This window comes from Cyprinus carpio, chromosome B2 (genome assembly GCF_018340385.1).
Source record: "Cyprinus carpio isolate SPL01 chromosome B2, ASM1834038v1, whole genome shotgun sequence".
Taxonomy (NCBI): domain Eukaryota; kingdom Metazoa; phylum Chordata; class Actinopteri; order Cypriniformes; family Cyprinidae; genus Cyprinus; species Cyprinus carpio.
The window spans coordinates 30,586,394-30,606,098 of NC_056598.1; the positions used below are offsets into that span (position 1 = coordinate 30,586,394).

The window sequence follows — 19,705 nt, forward strand, 5'->3', positions numbered from 1 at the left end:
TTTGCATCAGCAACACTGACTCAGTGACAAACAAGTCATTCATAAGAAGACAACTGATGGCATCTGTTGTCATAGCAACTAGTTAATCATTTGATTGTTAATCAGAAATATTATAATATCTGTATGTGTCAAGCAGTCATTCATGCAATGGTGTGTAAAATCATGATCCTACTAAACAGCTACTTCAATCAGAGTACAATATTCAGCAATCAAATATTTATTTATCAATCACTGGACGCCTATTTGGAAGTTGAAAATTAACATTTTAGCATTTCAACATTTATTAAATGATTGAATGTTTTGATTTTAAATTTATCCAGAAACATAATCAGAACAGAATTTATCAAGGAGTATTAACCCAACTCCAACTGAATCTATTGAGAGCCGTAGAAGCATAGACATCACATTAATAGTGCCTTAATTACAAGTCTGTGCAAACTACTGAGTAGACCAATCAGAGGCCGCAGCTTTATGATGTCATCCTGTAGACTTCTTACAAAGTATTTTGCAGTATTTTAAAACTATAAAAATAGAAAACACTGAAGTATTTTGATACAAAATATAAAACCATTTTTATCAACCCTATCAAATATGAAATTATATATATATATATATATATATATATATATATATATATATATATATATATATATATATATATATATATATATATATATTTGAAATACATACATCATAAATACTTCCCATCCCTGCTTTTGCTTCATAGTGTGTATTGTACATGTCTTTTTTTTTTCGTGCAGAAAGAGCGCTTTGTGAAGCTTCTGGATCAGCTGCACAACTCCCTGAGGATAGACCTCTCTATGTACAGAGTATGTTCACATATTCAATAATATATCATTGAACACTTGTACAGCTGACCTCTATATCTCCTGATGAATTGTGTGGTAGAATGTGTATCTGTGTGTTTGTTTCAGAATAATTTTCCAGCTAGTAGCCCTGAGAGGCTGCAGGACCTGAAGTCCACTGTAGATCTTCTGACCAGCATCACTTTCTTCAGGATGAAGGTTTGTTCTGGTCATAGATCTTCAATGATTTAATGACATATGCTTTATGTGTTATATAATTTTCAGCAACATGTATAGGCCTGTAATATAATAATTAAATATTAAAAAATAAATAAATAATGAAAAACATATTAATTTATCGTCTCAACACAGAGATTTATTTTGCAACAGAACTGAAACATACAGTTAAAGAAAGTTGTGATGAGAAAAAAGAAGTAAATAAATAAAAATGTAAATTACAAATAATAATAAATTAATAATAATTTGAAAAATGCAATAAAACAGCCCTTAAACTGCAACACGATTATAACATAACATTAGAAAAAAAGAGAAAATTATAAAATAAGAATGAATAAGTGAATGTTTTTTTTTCTGGTGATAGATCTTAAATAATTTAATGACATGTTTTGTAAGTAGTTGTGTCTTTTTCTTTCTCTGAACATTTTATTCATATTCTGATGGTGCTCAGTGTTTTATAACTCTTCAGTAACATTTATAGGCTTTTAAAGCCTCTATGTGTAAATGTGCATCTCATCGCCGAGAGGAATCACTGTTGTGTGTGTTTTCAGGTCCAGGAGCTGCAGAGTCCACCGAGAGCGAGTCAAGTCGTTAAAGACTGTGTGAAAGCGTGTCTCAACTCAACGTACGAGTACATCTTTAATAACTGCCATGAGCTCTACAGCCGGGAATACCAGAACGACCCAGTGAGTGTGTGTGTGTGTGTGTGTGTGAGTGAGTGTGTGTGTGTGTGTGAGAGAGTGAGTGAGTGAGTGAGTGAGTGTGTGTGTGTGTGTGTGTGTGAGTGAGTGAGTGAGTGTGTGTGTGTGTGTGTGTGTGTGTGTGTGTGTGTGTGTGTGTGTGTGTGTGTGTGAGTGTGTGTGTGTGAGAGTGTGTGAGTGAGTGAGTGAGTGTATGAGAGAGTGAGTGAGTGAGTGAGTGAGTGAGTGAGTGAGTGTGTGAGTGAGTGAGTGAGTATGTGTGTGTGTGTGTGAGTGTGTGTGAGAGGTTGAGTGAGTGTGTGAGTGAGTGAGTGTGTGTGTGTGTGTGTGTGTGTGTGTGTGTGTGTGTCTGAGTGACGTGAGTGAGTGAGTGAGTGATTGAGTGAGTGTGTGTGAGTGAGTTAATTAATTATTTATTAATTATTGAGTGTGTGTGTGTGTGTTGTTCAAGTGAGTGTGAGTGAGTGAGTGAGTGAGTGAGTGTGTGAGTGAGTGTGTGAGTGAGTGTGTGAGTGTGAGTGAGTGTGTGTGAGTGAGTGTGTGTGTGTGTGAGTGTGTGTGTGTGTGTGTGTGTGTGTGTGTGTGTGTGTGTGTGTGTGTGAGTGAGTGTGTGTGAGTGAGTGAGTGAGAGTGTGTGGGTGTGTGTGAGTGTGAGTGTGTGTGTGTGTGTGTGTGTGTGTGTGTGTGTGTGTGTGTGTGTGTGTGTGTGTGTGTGTTTTAAAATGCACTGAAAATTGCATGATAAATGCCATTTAATTGCAGTTTATGGGAGAAAATCGAATTAGGTCTTAAAGAAAAAGTGTTGATGTGTATCAAACAACAGAAGACAAAGAGAAAATCACTCACTGCTCTTGACTGAATAACTCTTGTAAACTTATGAAGGATTAATCTATATTTAATTTATACAATAAACACTTCTGTACCTGAATATTTCTTAGACATAGCTGAGATTTGCATTGAGAAAGCATTGCTTTTCTTTTATTTGTATTATCACTCCATTGTATTTATTTGTTCTGTTGCTTGCTAATTTGTTTATTTATTTTGTTTAGTTGTCTTTAATAGTGATTGAACTTCATATTAGCCTAGTTTTTACAGTGGTATTGAAAATAGAATTGGTAATTGTGGAATTTCACTAAAATGTTGGTGTCTTAGTAACCTTATTTATTATAAAACAAGGTAACATGGGTATTAATTTTGCACAAAACACTAAAAATACACAAATCAAGTTTATTTGTTTATACTGATGTAATATAGTGTGGATCAAATAAAATACTTTTAAATGCTGTTTGGATGAAAATAAGTCTTTCTCCTTAAACTACCTGCCAAATAGTGACATTTATCTGTGCATTATCTGTGTGATTTTGAGTTACTGTTATAGTTTTTGTTAACATTTTAACTTAAGTTTTATTTTTATAGTTTTTGTTTTAATTTTGGTCAAAGTTTTAGTAATTTTTTTTAATTAAAAAAGTTTTTTTTTAATATATGTTGTTTCAGTTAACATTTATTTTATTTTAAGTAATGAATTTTTATTTATTTTTTTAATGATAATAATCCTGCCCCACTTTGTTTTTTTTTATTTTCTTTTTGAACCTTCTTAAACGTTTTGAACTTTTAAACTTTTGAATGTTCTTTTGGAAACTTTAATATTTTGAACTTTTAAACTTTTGAATATTCTGTTGGAAACTTTTAAATGCTTTGAACTTTTAAACTTGAATATTCTGTTGGAAACTTAAATATTTTGAACTTTTAAACTTTTGAATGTTCTGTTGGAAACTTTTAAACGCTTTGAACTTTTAAACTTTTGAAAATTCTGTTGGAAACTTTTAAATGCTTTGAACTTTTAAACTTGAATATTCTGTTGGAAACTTAAATATTTTGAACTTTTAAACTTTTGAATGTTCTTTTGGAAACTTTAATATTTTGAACTTTTAAACTTTTGAATATTCTGTTGGAAACTTTTAAATGCTTTGAACTTTTAAACTTGAATATTCTGTTGGAAACTTAAATTTTGAACTTTTAAACTTTTGAATGTTCTGTTGGAAACTTTTAAACGCTTTGAACTTTTAAACTTTTGAAAATTCTGTTGGAAACTTTCAGATGTTTAGAATTTGTGAACTTTTGAATGTTCTTTTGGAAACTTTTCAATGTTTTGAACTTTTAAACTTTTGAATGTTCTGTTAGAAACTTTCAGATGTTTAGAATTTGTAAACTTTTGAATGTTCTTTTGGAAACTTTTAAATGTTTTGAACTTTTAAACTTTTGAATTTTCTGTTGCAAGCTTTGGTTTAACCGAGAGCATCACATTTGACTGAATGAGTTTGTGTTTTTTGTCTTCATGCTGATTTGATGCTGTTTAGTAATTCACATTCAGAGCGCCGCAAGCGCTGAAGTTCTCATAGAAAATGAAATATTGATTATGGTGGAGGTTTTGTGGCAGTTATGAATGGAGAAGAAGCACAGTGTGACGTGTGTTTATCCCTCTCTCTCTCGCTCTCTCTGCACTTCCACTGCAGAACTTTATTAGTAAGATGGAAGACGCGTCTGGAGTTTTTGACACCTCATAACCGCAGCACTGACTGATGCTCCTGTGTGTGTGTGTGTGTGTGTGTGTGTGTGTGTGTGTGTGTAGATCTGAGATGATAATGGGCCGTACACACAGGAAGCATTCTTGCATGCTCTCTGCATTATTTTTTAAATTGCCAATTTGTGTAAATGGGCGTCTTTCTCCAGTAACCACGAGCTGCATGACTGCTGCTTGAGAAACTACAACATGTTTCTAAAAAATGATGGAGAGAAATATGTAAACATACTGAAGTCAAGATGTATTTACTACGCAAAATAACATAAATAATAAGTCTTGTTTTATAAAAAATCTAATCAAAATGAAAAGCGTTTCTGCAAATATCTGCCAATGGGGTCCTTTGACTTGTTTAAATTTTTTGATGCTTTTTTTTACTTATTTTTTCTCTCTTGTCACTTCTTTTCATGTCATGTATTAATTTTGCTGTAATTTGAGGTTTGTCTGAATCTCTGTCTTAACATGTTTAATTTTGCTTTTAAAATGTTTAATTTTTGCACAAATGTGTTTTCTATAATTTATTTATATTTATATAATTTCTAAAACTTTTCTCTCTTACCTTCTTTTCTAATGTAACGTTTTGAGATGTTTAATTGTATATTGTATTATATTTTATTTAGTTAGTTTTATGATATTATATTGTTTATTACATAGATACTTTTTTGTCTCTGTTCACTTCTTTTCTAATGTTATGTTTTAGATCTTGAGATGTTTTTTTTGTTGCATTTTTCTAATTATAATGAAAAAATAAATAAGATAATAAAATAAACATAATATATTTATATAAGATAATATAAGTTTTCATTTTGATCAATTTCTCCAAAAAACAAGACTTCAAATCTTATGTCATTTAGCATCTCAAGTGAATGTATCTAGTTTATAGGATTGTTTGTACTGAAAAACAAGTAAAAATACTGAGGAAGAACACCTGTTTTTGCAGTGCAGGTGTCTTATGTTAAAGTGTGTTTGTGTTGGTATATTTTACATGCTATCTCTCTCGTCTGTGTTCATATCCAGTCGAAGACGGTTCCTCCTGAAGAACAGGGGCCGAGTATCAAGAACCTGGACTTCTGGTCCAAACTCATCACCCTCATCGTTTCCATTATAGAGGAGGACAAGAACTCTTACACGCCCTGCTTGAACCAGTGAGTGTGTGTTCAGACCCCAGATAATCAGGTTTAACATGATTCTTTACCAACCTGAAACCCGGTGGTTAGAGTAATATACAATAACAAAAGCAAGTTATGTAACTGATATGAAGGAAACAGAGAAATGTCTTCCTCGCGCAGGTTCCCTCAGGAGCTGAACGTGGGAAAGATCAGTGCGGAGGTGATGTGGAACATGTTTGCTCAGGATATGAAGTATGCGATGGAAGGTAAACACTAAACCTAATGTTTCCTCTCGTGTGAGAAACTGAAAAAATAATAGATCATTGAAGTAGGGTGTTTCTTGTTAAAATGTTCTTTTCTTTTATTGTATATGTATATTTTTATATGCGTTTCTCTTTTAATGTACATTTAATGTGTGTACATATATGATTGTATGTATTTATTATTTGATGTACTTATTTTTTCTGTTGTTATTCAAGTTGTTTTAGTTCTTTTTTCTTTTGAACTTTCTTAGAATGTTTAAATGTATGTTTTATTTTTTATTTATTTACTTTTTCCCTCTCTTTACTTCTTAATGTTATGGTTTTAGTTCTGTTTGTGCATGTATTGTTCTATTGTTCAATTATTTTATTATTTACTATATTATTTTTATTTATTTACTTTTCTGTCTCTCTTCACTTCTTGATGTTTAAGTATTTTTTTTTACAATTTATTTTTATTTGATATATTATTTATTTGCTTGCTTTACTGTTTTCTAATATTATGTTTTCGTTCCTTTGCAGTTTGTGTGAATCAGTCTTGAGACGTTTCATTTTATTTTTCTATTTAATTCCATCCATCCTACCCTTATGTTTTATTTCATGTAGTTAATTTAGGGTCTTTATGACTCTCTATCTTGCAATATTTAACTGTATTTTTCTAATAATAATTAATTAAACAAATAAAGCAAGTGTTAAAAGGGCTGGAATCAAACTCTACTTCTGTTCAAGCGATCATAACAATTGTGAAAACAGTCTTGTAATCATATCTGTGATGAATATCCTGTTGTCTGTGATGTACTTCCTGTCTCTCAGAACACGAGAAACACAGGCTGTGCAAGAGCGCCGACTACATGAACCTGCACTTCAAGGTGAAGTGGCTCTACAACGAATACTGCAAGGAGCTGCCGTATTTCCAGGACCGTGTGCCGGAGTATCCAGCGTAAGAGCTGTTTCTAGTCAAACGTCACTATTACTGGTGCTAATGTTTAGAGTTAGTGACTTGATCAGTCTTCTCACACTAAATATTAAATGCAGTGGTCATCAGGGAACTGCATGCTGCAAATAGTTTTATCTTTGTCTTGACAGATGGTTTGAGCCCTTTGTGATCCTGTGGCTGGATGAGAATGAGGAAGTTTCCAGAGATTTCTTGCACGGTGCTCTGGTCAGGGATGCAAAGGACGGGGTAACTATCAGGGGTATACTGTTAGATTTTTAGTAGTGAGGTGTTTGGGTGATACACAGAGGAGAGTTTAACACCAACATCAGTCTTTAGAGTCCAGTTAACACACACACACACACACACACACACACACACACATACATACATACATACATACATACATAGACATATACACACACATACACATACAACTACACATACTGTACATACATACATAGACACACACACACACACACATACACATACTGTACATACATACATACATACATAGACATAGACATATACATACACATACAAATACAGACATACACACACACACACACACACACACATACATATATACATAGACACACACACACACACACACACACACACACACACACACATACACATGCACATACATACATACATACATACATACATACATAGACATATACACACACATACACATACACACACACAACTACAAATACACAAAAAAAAAACACACACACACACATCACATACTACACACACACACCGACACACACACACACACATACACACACACACCACACAACATACACGAACACACACACATACACACCACAAACACCGCACACACACATGCACACACACACACACAGCACACACACACCACACACACACACACACACACACACAAACACCGCACGAACACACACACACCAACACACACACACAAACACAACACACCACACACACACACACACACACACACCACACACCAAACACACACACACAGCACAACAAACACACACACACACACACACACACACACACACACACACACACACACACACACAGGCCTGTCTGATGCATACTGCATAAAAACACCTGCTAAAATTTTATATGTATCTTCTGCTCACCAAAGCTGCATTTATTTGATTAGAAATGCAGTAAAATTTTGAAATAAACTGAGCTGTTTTCTATGTGAATATCTGTTAAACTGTAATTTATTTCTGTGATGTGCAGCTGTATTTTCAGCATCATTACTCCAGTCTTCAGTGTCACATGATCTTCAGAAATCATTCTAATATGATGATATGCTGCTCAAGAAACATTATCAATGTTGAAAACAGTTGTGCTGCACAATATTTTTATGGAAACTGTGATGCATTTAATTTTTCATTATTCACAGATGAATAGAAAGTTCAAAAGTACAACATTTATTTGAAATAGAAATTTTTTTAACATCGTAAATGTCTTTACTGTCACTTTTTTTAAGCTGTGTAATGCATCCTTCCTTACTGACACCAAACTTTTGAACAACCAAATAAAATTATATATAATAAACAAATAATATTTAAAATGTATAATGTATTCAATGGAAATTATTTTTAACTTTTTGCAGTATGCCTTGTTTAGACAAATGTTTGTCAGTAAATCCCAAATTTTTTTCATCAGACGAACCCTTTAGATCGAAAATATTCACTTGAAGTCCTCTTGAAATTTGAAGTTAATATTTAAATAATTTACCATCACATTTGCATGCAGGTAAACAAATAAAATAGTTCATCGTTTTTAGCAAGTGTTTCATTTAGTTGTTTTTATTTATTGTGCATTCTTAACAGCTTTTCATCACCTCACAAACCCCAGTTTGGTAAACTCTGCTTCAAACGATGCTCTTTTCTCCTACAGTTCCAGCAGACGTCGGAGCACGCGCTCTTCTCCTGTTCGGTGGTGGACGTCTTCTCTCAGCTCAACCAGAGCTTCGAGATCATCAGGAAGCTGGAGTGTCCTGATCCTCAGATTGTTGGGAATTACATGAAGAGGTTTGCAAAGGTGAAGTCAAGCATCACTCTTATCATTATTGCATGCACGAAGTATTAAAGATCAGTATGTGCGTCGTCCTTCATCATTTGTGAGATGATATAATAACTCCTCCAATCATGTGACTGTCTTTCTTTCTTCAGACCATTGGAAATGTTCTTCTTTCTTACGCAGACATCATTGCAAAGGATTTTCCCACTCACTGCAAGAAGGAGAAAGTGGTGCGTCACATTAATGCATTTAGTTACAATATTGCATTAGAACATACTCATAATAAAGTCTGTGTGTGAGTCATTAGATGGAGTTACAGTAATTAGCCCAATGGCTTGAATTGCTCCCAGAGGAAGAAAACACACACACAATGGTCTAGCGAGACTCATTCAGCTCACAGCACTTAATGAAGCTGTCACATTTAGCACTATTCCTCACTTTCTATTGCTGCGGGGAAATTCTTTTAATAGTGTGTGTGTGTTAATGTCACTTAACCTTCTCTATCCTGTTATTTTCAGCCTTGCATCATTATTAATAATATCCAGCAGCTGCGAGTGCAGCTGGAGAAGATGTTTGAGGCCATGGGAGGGAAAGACGTGAGTTCATGCACGTTAAAACATGCCTTTTAAGGAAATAGTTCACCTAAAAGTAGCATAAAATTGGTCTTTTATTATGATAGTTTTGTGTGAAGAATGGACACTAATCTCAGGTATTGCCCTCCACTGCAGCTTTCAAATGGTATTTTTTTGTGTGTGTTTTTGTAAGAAGTATCTTCTGCTCACCAAGGCTGCATTTATTTAATTAAAAATACAGTAAAAATTGTGAAATATTATTATAATTTAAAATAAGTGTTTTCTCTGTAAATATCTGTTAAACTGTAATGTATTTCTGTGATGCGCAGCTGTATTTTCAGCATCATTACTCCAGTCTTCAGTGTCACATGATCTTCAGAAATCATTCTTATATACTGATTTGCTGCTCAAGACACATTTCTGATTAATATCAATGTTGAAAACACTTTATATTTTTGTGGAAACGTGATATATTTGATTTTTCAGGATTCTTTAATGAATAGAAAGTTCAAATGAACAGCATTTTAATCTGAAATATAAATCTTTTGTAACATTCTGCCACTTTTGATCGATTTAATGCATCCTTTCTGGATAAAATAAATAATTACTTTCAAGAAAAAAAAGCCCATAGACTTTTGAACAACCAAAAACATAATATATAACATAATTAATTTTTTTTTTAAAAGTGCCTTTTTTAACTTCATGCAATATGTCTAGTGTTGTTAAAACAGATGTTTGTCATTTTTAAACCAAACCTTTGTAACATTACAGGTGTCTTTACTGTCACTTTAATGCAATTTCTTTCAAAAAGTGATAAATAAATAATAAAGTCAAATAAAATAAATAAATACAACTGACTTCAAACTTTTAATAGTGATGTGGAAGTGCAAATGAGGTAAACATCTTGCTACTTACATAACATGTCACTTAATTTCATACTCTTCTGTATTTGCATTATGTAGAAATGATTGTTTTTGCATGTTGCACACATGAACTAAATAGGAAAATAATGCAAATTACAACATTTAAATATATAATGATTTCCATCATCTATGCTGTTTTCATTCATTTACTGAATAGCATCATCTCTTCTCTCTGTTTTCATCCATAAATCTCTCTCATTTAGCAACTTTTCCATTATCAATCCGTCCATTCATCATCCCATCCATTCCCTCCTTCTCTTCTGAGTCATCCAGCAGTAAAACATCCCACGCTCCATCTTTAGCACCATCTCTGACTCATTTCTGTTTTACTTCCCGTTCAATCTGTCGCATAATCGTTCGGCTCGTATCAAACATGTTTGCCAGACGGCTCATTATTCTTGCTTTCTCACAGCATTTGCATCATTTATGTATGATATCATAAATGCTCCCTGACAAAAAAATCACATGCATGAATATTCATGACGTAATGCATAATTCAAATGCATTATTAATGTTGGTCAGCTTTAATGGTCTGATTCACCGCAGGCACATTTCTGGATTGCCATTATTCACTGAATATTTAATAAATCAACAACATTCTCAGTGCATACTAAAAAGATTTGCTGGATTTCACAGTGGGGGCGGAGCCTCTGTGTTAAACAGATGCCATTGGCTGGAACTAGAGGCGTGATGTCATCAGTCAAGTCACATATATTTACATACTAAACAGATGGTTTCAAAGCAGTTTCACATTAATAAACAGGAACATAATAATGTTAATGATGTAAACTTTATCATTATGAAACAAATTCATATTCAGCTAAAAAGCAGCTCAACTGAAGACAATAGAGTCATTATTCACCTCAGTTCAATTCAATGTTGATTTAATTCAGTTTGAATAACAGTGTAAATGTTGCAAAATGAATTAATATGAATTTAACTCTACTATAAAAGTATAAAATATAACTAATATAACAAGTAAAACTAAAACCATAAAAAATTTACTTGAAAAAATTGACTGAATAAAATATTAAAAACTTCAATTTATTTATTTTATTGTATTTATTTTGTATTAAAATATTATTAGTATTAAAATAACTAAACTAAAAAATATATATATAGACATTAAAAATATATAAAATTTACATTAAAAATAACAAAACCAACAAAAAAAATATAATTAAAATTACAATAAAATAGAAACCAAGTCAAACTATTAATAAAAAGTTTAATAGTATTAAACTACAATAATAACTAAAGCTGAAATAAAAACCGATAAATAATAAATAGACATTTAAAAACATATATGACAAAAAACAAAACTTTTACAAAACAATAAAAAACTAAAAATGTATATGTAATCAAAAGTGAAAGATACAGAAAATATATTAAAAAAACGAATTCAAACTATTAATAAAAAAGTTTAATAGAATGTGATTGATATTGAAATAATATTGGTGTGAGTGCAGTTAAATAGATAATATTACTGAATATTAATCGTCTTCTAAATCTCGGCTGAGCAAGTCAAAGTTTTTCAGATTTAAACTCAAAATGATATTAACTCAGACTCATAATTATGTTTTTTGCAGTTAAACATGGAGGCCAGTGACTTTCTGAAGGATCTACAGATCAAGCTGAACAACGTGATGGATGATCTCAGCAGGATTTTCGCAGTGAGGTTGGTATAGAGTATAGGAATATTTACAGGGTTAATAAAGTGCATCAGTCATATTTCTAGAAGGAAAAATCCATTAATGTTCTCCATAGAGAAATTATAACTATTTTTTTTAAATTAGAAAAAAAAACTCATGTTTAAAACCTGAATTATATGTGCAGCGCTACATTATAAATTAATCTGAAAGATAATTCTGTTGTATTATGTTTGAATGATTTTTGCTCATCAAGGTTGCATTTATTTGATAAAAATTCAGTAAAAACTGTGAAATTGCCATTTCAAAAAGCTGTTTTCTGTGTGAATATATTGTAAAGTGTAATTTATTTCTGTGATCAAAGCTGAATTTTCAGCATCATTACTCCGGTCTTCAGTAGGAATGTAACGATTCGATTCATAATTTTATTTATTTATTTATATATTTATTTTTACAAAATGAGATTGAAGACATTATACAGTAAATGAAAAGGTGTTGTTTTATTAGGCTATTGCTGCACATTTCTTTGTGAAATTTAAATAACAAACCTAAATTGAAAATTTAAAACAAACCCCAAATCAAATAAGCAAGTTACACAAATAAAATAAATATCTTCATGAAAACAAACTAAGGCTTTGTCTACGCTCTTTCCATTCAAAATTAGAGGCAACCACTGCATTTTATGATCATGATCCAAACAAAGATGCAGCATACATGCAGCATGAGCAGTTTTTAATCTAAATTAGATTATAATTTCGAAATTTTAAGCAAAAACAGAATGGTCTGACTTTAGTTTTGTAAAACACAAGACATATCTGAACAAAATAGCAGGAGCTCTGAATGAGATGCAGATTCACTCTCTGCCTGCAGGTGGCGCTTATGAACAGCAGTGATACAGTGTTTCCCTGGTTACCGCAGTAAACAAAGCAGCACTTATGAACAGCAGTGATACAGTGTTTCCCTGGTTACCGCAGTAAACAAAGCAGCACTTATGAACAGCAATGATACAGTGTTTCCCTGGTTACCGCAGTAAACAAAGCAGCACTTATGAACAGCAGTGATACAGTGTTTCCTTGGTTACCGCAGTAAACAAAGCAGAGATGTGCTTATGAACAGCAGTGATACAGTGTTTCCCTGGTTACCGCAGTAAACAAAGCAGCACTTATGAACAGCAGTGATACAGTGTTTCCCTGGTTACCGCAGTAAACAAAGCAGCACTTATGAACAGCAGTGATACAGTGTTTCCTTGGTTACCGCAGTAAACAAAGCAGCACTTATGAACAGCAGTGATACAGTGTTTCCTTGGTTACCGCAGTAAACAAAGCAGAGCTGTACTTATGAACAGCAATGATACAGTGTTTCCTTGGTTACCGCAGTAAACAAAGCAGCACTTATGAACAGCAATGATACAGTGTTTCCTTGGTTACCGCAGTAAACAAAGCAGCACTTATGAACAGCAATGATACAGTGTTTCCTTGGTTACCGCAGTAAACAAAGCAGAGCTGTGCTTATGAACAGCAATGATACAGTGTTTCCTTGGTTACCGCTGTAAACAAAGCAGAGCAGCAATGATACAGCGTTTCCTTGGTTACCGCAGTAAACAAAGCAGCACTTATGAACAGCAATGATACAGTGTTTCCTTGGTTACCACTGTAAACAAAGCAGAACTTATGAACAGCAATGATACAGTGTTTCCTTGGTTACCACAGTAAACAAAGCAGCACTGTGCTTAACAACAGCAATGATACAGTGTTTCCTTGGTTACGCAGTAAACAAAGCAGAGCTCTTATGAACAGCAGTGATAAAGTGTTTCCTTGGTTACCGCAGTAAACAAAGCAGCACTTATGAACAGCAATGATACAGTGTTTCCTTGGTTACCGCAGTAAACAAAGCAGCACTTATGAACAGCAATGATACAGTGTTGCCTTGGTTACCGCAGTAAACAAAGCAGCACTTATGAACAGCAATGCTACAGTGTTTATGGTTACCGCAGTAAACAAGCAGCACTTATGACAGCAATGATACAGTGTTTCCTTGGTTACCGCAGTAAACAAAGCAGAGCTGTGCTTATGAACAGCAATGATACAGTGTTTCCTTGGTTACCGCAGTAAACAAAGCAGCACTTATGAACAGCAATGATACAGTGTTTCCTTGGTTACCACTGTAAACAAAGCAGAGCTGTGCTTATGAACAGCAATGATACAGTGTTTCCTTGGTTATCGCCGTAAACAAAGCAGAGCTGTGCTTATGAACAGCAATGATACAGTGTTTCCTTGGTTACCACTGTAAACAAAGCAGAGCTGTGCTTATGAACAGCAGTGATACAGTGTTTCCTTGGTTACCACTGTAAACAAAGCAGAGCTGTGCTTATGAACAGCAATGATACAGTGTTTCCTTGGTTACCGCAGTAAACAAAGCAGCACTTATGAACAGCAATGATACAGTGTTTCCTTGGTTACCGCTGTAAACAAAGCAGCACTTATGAACAGCAATGATAAAGTGTTTCCTTGGTTACCGCAGTAAACAAAGCAGCACTTATGAACAGCAATGATACAGTGTTTCCTTGGTTACCGCAGTAAACAAAGCAGCACTTATGAACAGCAATGATACAGTGTTTCCTTGGTTACCACTGTAAACAAAGCAGAGCTGTGCTTATGAACAGCAATAATACAGTGTTTCCTTGGTTACCGCAGTAAACAAAGCAGAGCTGTATGAACAGCAATGAATACAGTGTTTCCTTGGTTTACCACTGTAAACAAAGCAGAGCTGTGCTTAGTGAACAGCAATAATACAGTGTTTCCTTGGTTACCACTGTAAACAAAGCAGAGCTGTGCTTATGAACAGCAATAATACAGTGTTTCCTTGGTTACCGCAGTAAACAAAGCAGAGCTGTGCTTATGAACAGCAATAATACAGTGTTTCCTTGGTTACCACTGTAAACAAAGCAGAGCTGTGCTTATGAACAGCAATAATACAGTGTTTCCTTGGTTACCACTGTAAACAAAGCAGAGCTGTGCTTATGAACACTACTTTAATATGCATCGTTCAGAGGCAAGATGAACAGAAAATACCATGTAAACTTTTCTAAAGACAGTCAGTTCCCCTCAGAGATACATTCATATAAACTCTTGCTCCAGTCATATCACGATTTGTGCATCTCAACCGATTTGAATCGTCACATATTTTAATCGATTTTCGACCGGCTTGCGGTTCATTGTTACATCCGTAGTCTTCAGTGTCACATGATCTTCAGAAATCATTCTAATATGCTGATTTGCTGCTCAAGAAACATTTCTGATTATTATCGATAAAACAGTTGTGCTCCCGAATATTTTTGTGTAAACTGTGATGCATTTTATTCTTCATTATTCACAGATGAATAGAAAGTTCAAAAGAACAGCATTTATTTGAGATAGAAATCTTTTGAAACATAAACCCGTGAGATGTTTCTGTCGTGTGTCTGCAGTTTCCAGCCGCACATCGAGGAGAGCGTGAGGCAGATGGGAGATATTCTCAGTCAGGTGAAAGGAGCAAACGTACCCGCTAACGGCAACGGCAGCTTAGCACAAGACGCCGACAACGTCCTGCAGCCCATCATGGACTTCCTGGACAGCAAGTGAGCGACACACAAATCACGTGATCACTGTGATGAGAAACTGCTGTTAGTGCTCAGTGGTATGCTCTGGAAATTTTTACTTATCAAAACTGTGCCACGGCAGAAAAAAGATGAAACACTGGAATAGATGACTGGAAGCAACTTACTGTTCAGTGATTGGTTGCATTCACTGCCAGATGACATTTTTAACACGCTAGAAAAGTAACTTGCAAATTAAAACATGCAAGAAAAAATTGCACATTTAAAAGTTGCATTAAAATATTATTTTTGTGCGTTTTCTTGTTGTGTTTACTTACATTTTAAACATGAATTAACAATAAAAAAAAAAATACAAAATAAAATAAAATAAATGAACATGCAATTTTAAAAGTTGTTTTAAAAAAAAATTTATTTTATTTTGTTTACCTACATTTTAAACATGAATTAACTATTAAACTATAAAAGTTAATTAAAAGTACAAAATTAACATGTAATTTTAAAAATTGCATTAAAAACTATTTTTATTTTTATGTTTGCCTACATTTAAATATCAATTAACAAATTTAAATATAATTAAATTAAATGTAATAAATTAATATACAATTTTAGATGTTGCGTTTAAAAACATAAATTAAGATACAAAAATTAAATAAAAAAAACATGCCATTTTAAGTTGCATTTTTTTATTGTCGTCTTTACCTACAGTACATTTTAAACACGAATTAACAATTTTAAATGTCTTTTTATTTGTCAATTTGAAAAGTTTTATATTAATTAATAATAAATTAAGTGATACACTATATCATTTTAAATATTGGACCATTTTAAGTAGCCATCAGAATATGTGATTTATGTGTAAAATCAGACATTTTTAATTTCAGTGTCAGGATCAAACTTGAACAAAGACTTACTCAGAATACAAAGAATAAAAATAAACAGCAGTAAAAGTTTGCACTTCCTAGTTTCTGTGGTTTCTTCTTCCCTCAGTCTGACTCTGTTTGCGAAGATCTGTGAGAAGACGGTTCTTAAGAGGGTGCTAAAGGAGCTGTGGAAGCTGGTGATGAACACTATGGAGAAAACCATCGTCCTGCCGCCGCTGACCGACCAAACGGTGTGTGTTCACACACACACACACACACACACACACAACACAAACAATGCTGCAGCATCACAGTAACCAGGCTTTGTGAGGACACTACTATGATGGGACACTGTGCAGTAGGATTTCAGTACCATGCTATTTCTTTTCTCTTTCCTTTTTATTATATACACACTACCGGTCAAAAGTTTGGGATCAGAATGATAAATGTTCTTTACAGGAGTGTCTTCTGCTCATCAAGGCTGCATTTATTTGATGCAGGAAAAAATGTAATATTGTGAAATATTATTGTGATGTAAAATAACGTTTTTCTATTTTAATATACATTAAAATGTAATTTATTTCTGTGATGCGCAGCTGTATTTTCAGCATCATTACTCCAGCCTTCAGTGTCACATGATCTTCAGAAATCATAATAATATGATGATTTATTATCAGTGTGTGGAACCTGTGATACTTTTTTTCAGGATTCTTTGATGAATAAAAAGTTTAAAAGAAGAGTTTATTTAAAACAGAAATCTTTTCTAACAATATACACCACCGTTCAAAAGTTTGGCGTCAGTACATTTTTATTCTTTCTTTTTTTGAAAGAAATTAAAACTTTTATTCAGCAAGGATGTGTTAAATTGTTAAGAATTTATATCAAAAAAAAATATATATACATAAAAAATAAATATTTACAATAAAACCTTTTATTTTTAACAATCCATTCATCAAAGAATCCTGAAAAAAGTATCACAGTTACCAAAAAAATATTGTGCAGCACAACTGTTGATAATTCTAATAATAAATCATCATATCAAAATGATTTCTGAAGATCATGTGACACTTTATACTGGAGTAATGATGCTGATGGAAATTCAGCGTTGCATCACAGAAATAAATTATATTTTAAAGGATATTAAAATAGTAGCCATTATTTTATATTGTAATAACGTTATGCAAGATTACTGTTATCTCCTGTATTTTTGATCAAATAAATTCAGCCTTGATGAGCAGAAGAGACTTCTTTAAAAAACATTACAAGACTTACTGATCCCAAACGTTTGAACAGTAGTGTGCATATATATATATATATATATATATACATATATATATAAATATATATAATATATATATACATATATATTATATATATATACATATATATATATATATATATACATATATATATATATATATATATTATATATATTATATATATATATATATATATATATACACATCCACTATAGAAATCTACATGACTTTTTTTTGGAAATGCTGTACTAATTCCTGGTGATGTACCCTATATATATATATATATATATATATATATATATATATTATATATATATATATATAATATTTATTTTTTTTACCAAAACACTGAAAATGTAATTAAAGTTTTAATTTAGCTGAAAAACAAATATAAAATTTATTTTAAAAAATAATAATAATTAATTAATTTAATAATCAACACTCATGGTATTTAAACTGAACATAAGACATAAGTTTTATATCACCTTTTTAATAATATAACGCTCAAATAAAAACACCCAAGACAGCTTTTTCTTTCCAGAATAAATAAAGAATATTTACCCTCTATAGAAATTTCCAGGACTTTATCATGATTTATTTTCATTAGTATTCCAGGCCTGATATTTCCAGGCACCAAAATAATTTTTTTACTGGAACACTGAAACTGAAATGAACGTTTACATTTAGCTAAAAACCAAAAATAAATATAATTTACTGTTTTTTTATTTTTTATATAATTTTATTAAAATTTTTAACTGATCAAACACACTCACTCATGTTCTGCATATTAGGGGTCTTTGATTAAGTGGGTGACGGCTCGATGATTGATCAGATTTCTATAGGAGCCCGTGTGTTGCCATGGTGACACGTATGATCCTGTACTTTAAAACGCTCTGATGATATCAGCATAAATCCTCCATGCAGGTCAATACTAACTGCTCATACTCTCATCCTCCTCATCCATTACCATCCATTAATCCATCAGTGTGTGAGTGATGTGCTGAGAGACTCCAGTGTCAGCTGCCTACATCACAGCAAACAAACCTTGTCTGACTAAAATCTAAGGCAGCATTGCATGTAGATGTCACAGAAAAGAAAATCCCAAAATTTTATTTGTATACTGCATTTCATACACAATAGTAATTCAAGGTGCTTTAATATAAATGCTTAAAACATTACAATAAAAATGCTTTAAAAATTGCAGTCCTAAAAATAAAAAAATATATTTATATACAGTTGTGTAAATATAATTATAATTTAAATATATTACTTTAATATAAATGTAATTGTAGGTAATAATTAATTATAATAATACGTATTATTATATGATTAAATATATTATACTATATTAAATATTATATTATTATTGTTAAATACTATTATTAATTATAGTCTTTGATTATTTAAAAACGCATTTAATAAAAGTAATAAAAAAATAAAATAAAATATAATTTAATTAAGTAGGTTAATATAATTTAAGTAATAATTACATTTAAAATTAATTCAGTAGAGATTATTACTAATAATAAATAAGGAAACAAATCCCAATTTTTTAAAAGTTTATTTTTATAACACATTTCATACACAATAATAATTTTTATTTTTTATTTTTTTAATTGTCATAAAAAGTTTGTCAATAAAACAATAATAATAAAACAATAAAAAGTAAGAAATATAATTTTGGGGGAAAATTAATCCATATATTTTTAATTTAAATGTCTTTATTAATATATAAACATATAAGTGAATTTATTATAATATAAATTTACATTTATTACAGTTATAATTTATGAAATACTAATTGGAAAATAAAATGTAATAGTTGGATATTATAATAAATATTTTAATAAAATATTCTAATTGGAAAATGTATATTTATAAGTGTTTGTATGTGGTGTATTTTTATAATATTGAAATATAAGTAGCAATATTTATGTGGAGTTGCTGTCTGCAAGAGTGTTTCAAGTCAGTCATGCGTTCCATTTGCTGCCTTAGAAGTCAGCTGTCTGTGTAGGGCACTAGATTTTTGGAACAGTCACCATCTCAGCATCTGATAAAGAGATTTGTGCCCTTTAGAGAAGTGTGTGTGTGTGTGTGTGTGTGGTGATTTTCATTCTTCTCTTATTTCTTTCATCATCGTTCATCTTTCACCAGATGATTGTAAGTATAACAGCGTGTGATTCTGTGGCTCTGT

At 32.1% G+C, this 19,705-nt stretch overlaps 1 protein-coding gene across 2 annotated transcripts in view; it reads left to right on the forward strand.

Moving 5' to 3' along the window:
* The window catches only part of LOC109065743 (protein unc-13 homolog A-like), an 80,029-nt gene that overhangs the window by 52,507 nt on the left and 7,817 nt on the right, over window positions 1–19,705 (forward strand). For both annotated transcript variants that reach the window (XM_042719112.1, XM_042719111.1), the window contains 13 exons: window positions 762–830; window positions 936–1,025; window positions 1,595–1,729; window positions 5,340–5,467; window positions 5,612–5,697; window positions 6,505–6,631; window positions 6,778–6,874; window positions 8,531–8,674; window positions 8,806–8,883; window positions 9,172–9,249; window positions 11,738–11,826; window positions 15,264–15,413; window positions 16,380–16,503. In XM_042719112.1, the coding sequence (XP_042575046.1) occupies window positions 762–830; window positions 936–1,025; window positions 1,595–1,729; window positions 5,340–5,467; window positions 5,612–5,697; window positions 6,505–6,631; window positions 6,778–6,874; window positions 8,531–8,674; window positions 8,806–8,883; window positions 9,172–9,249; window positions 11,738–11,826; window positions 15,264–15,413; window positions 16,380–16,503 (1,395 nt within the window). The remainder of the gene's footprint in view (window positions 1–761; window positions 831–935; window positions 1,026–1,594; window positions 1,730–5,339; window positions 5,468–5,611; window positions 5,698–6,504; window positions 6,632–6,777; window positions 6,875–8,530; window positions 8,675–8,805; window positions 8,884–9,171; window positions 9,250–11,737; window positions 11,827–15,263; window positions 15,414–16,379; window positions 16,504–19,705) is intronic.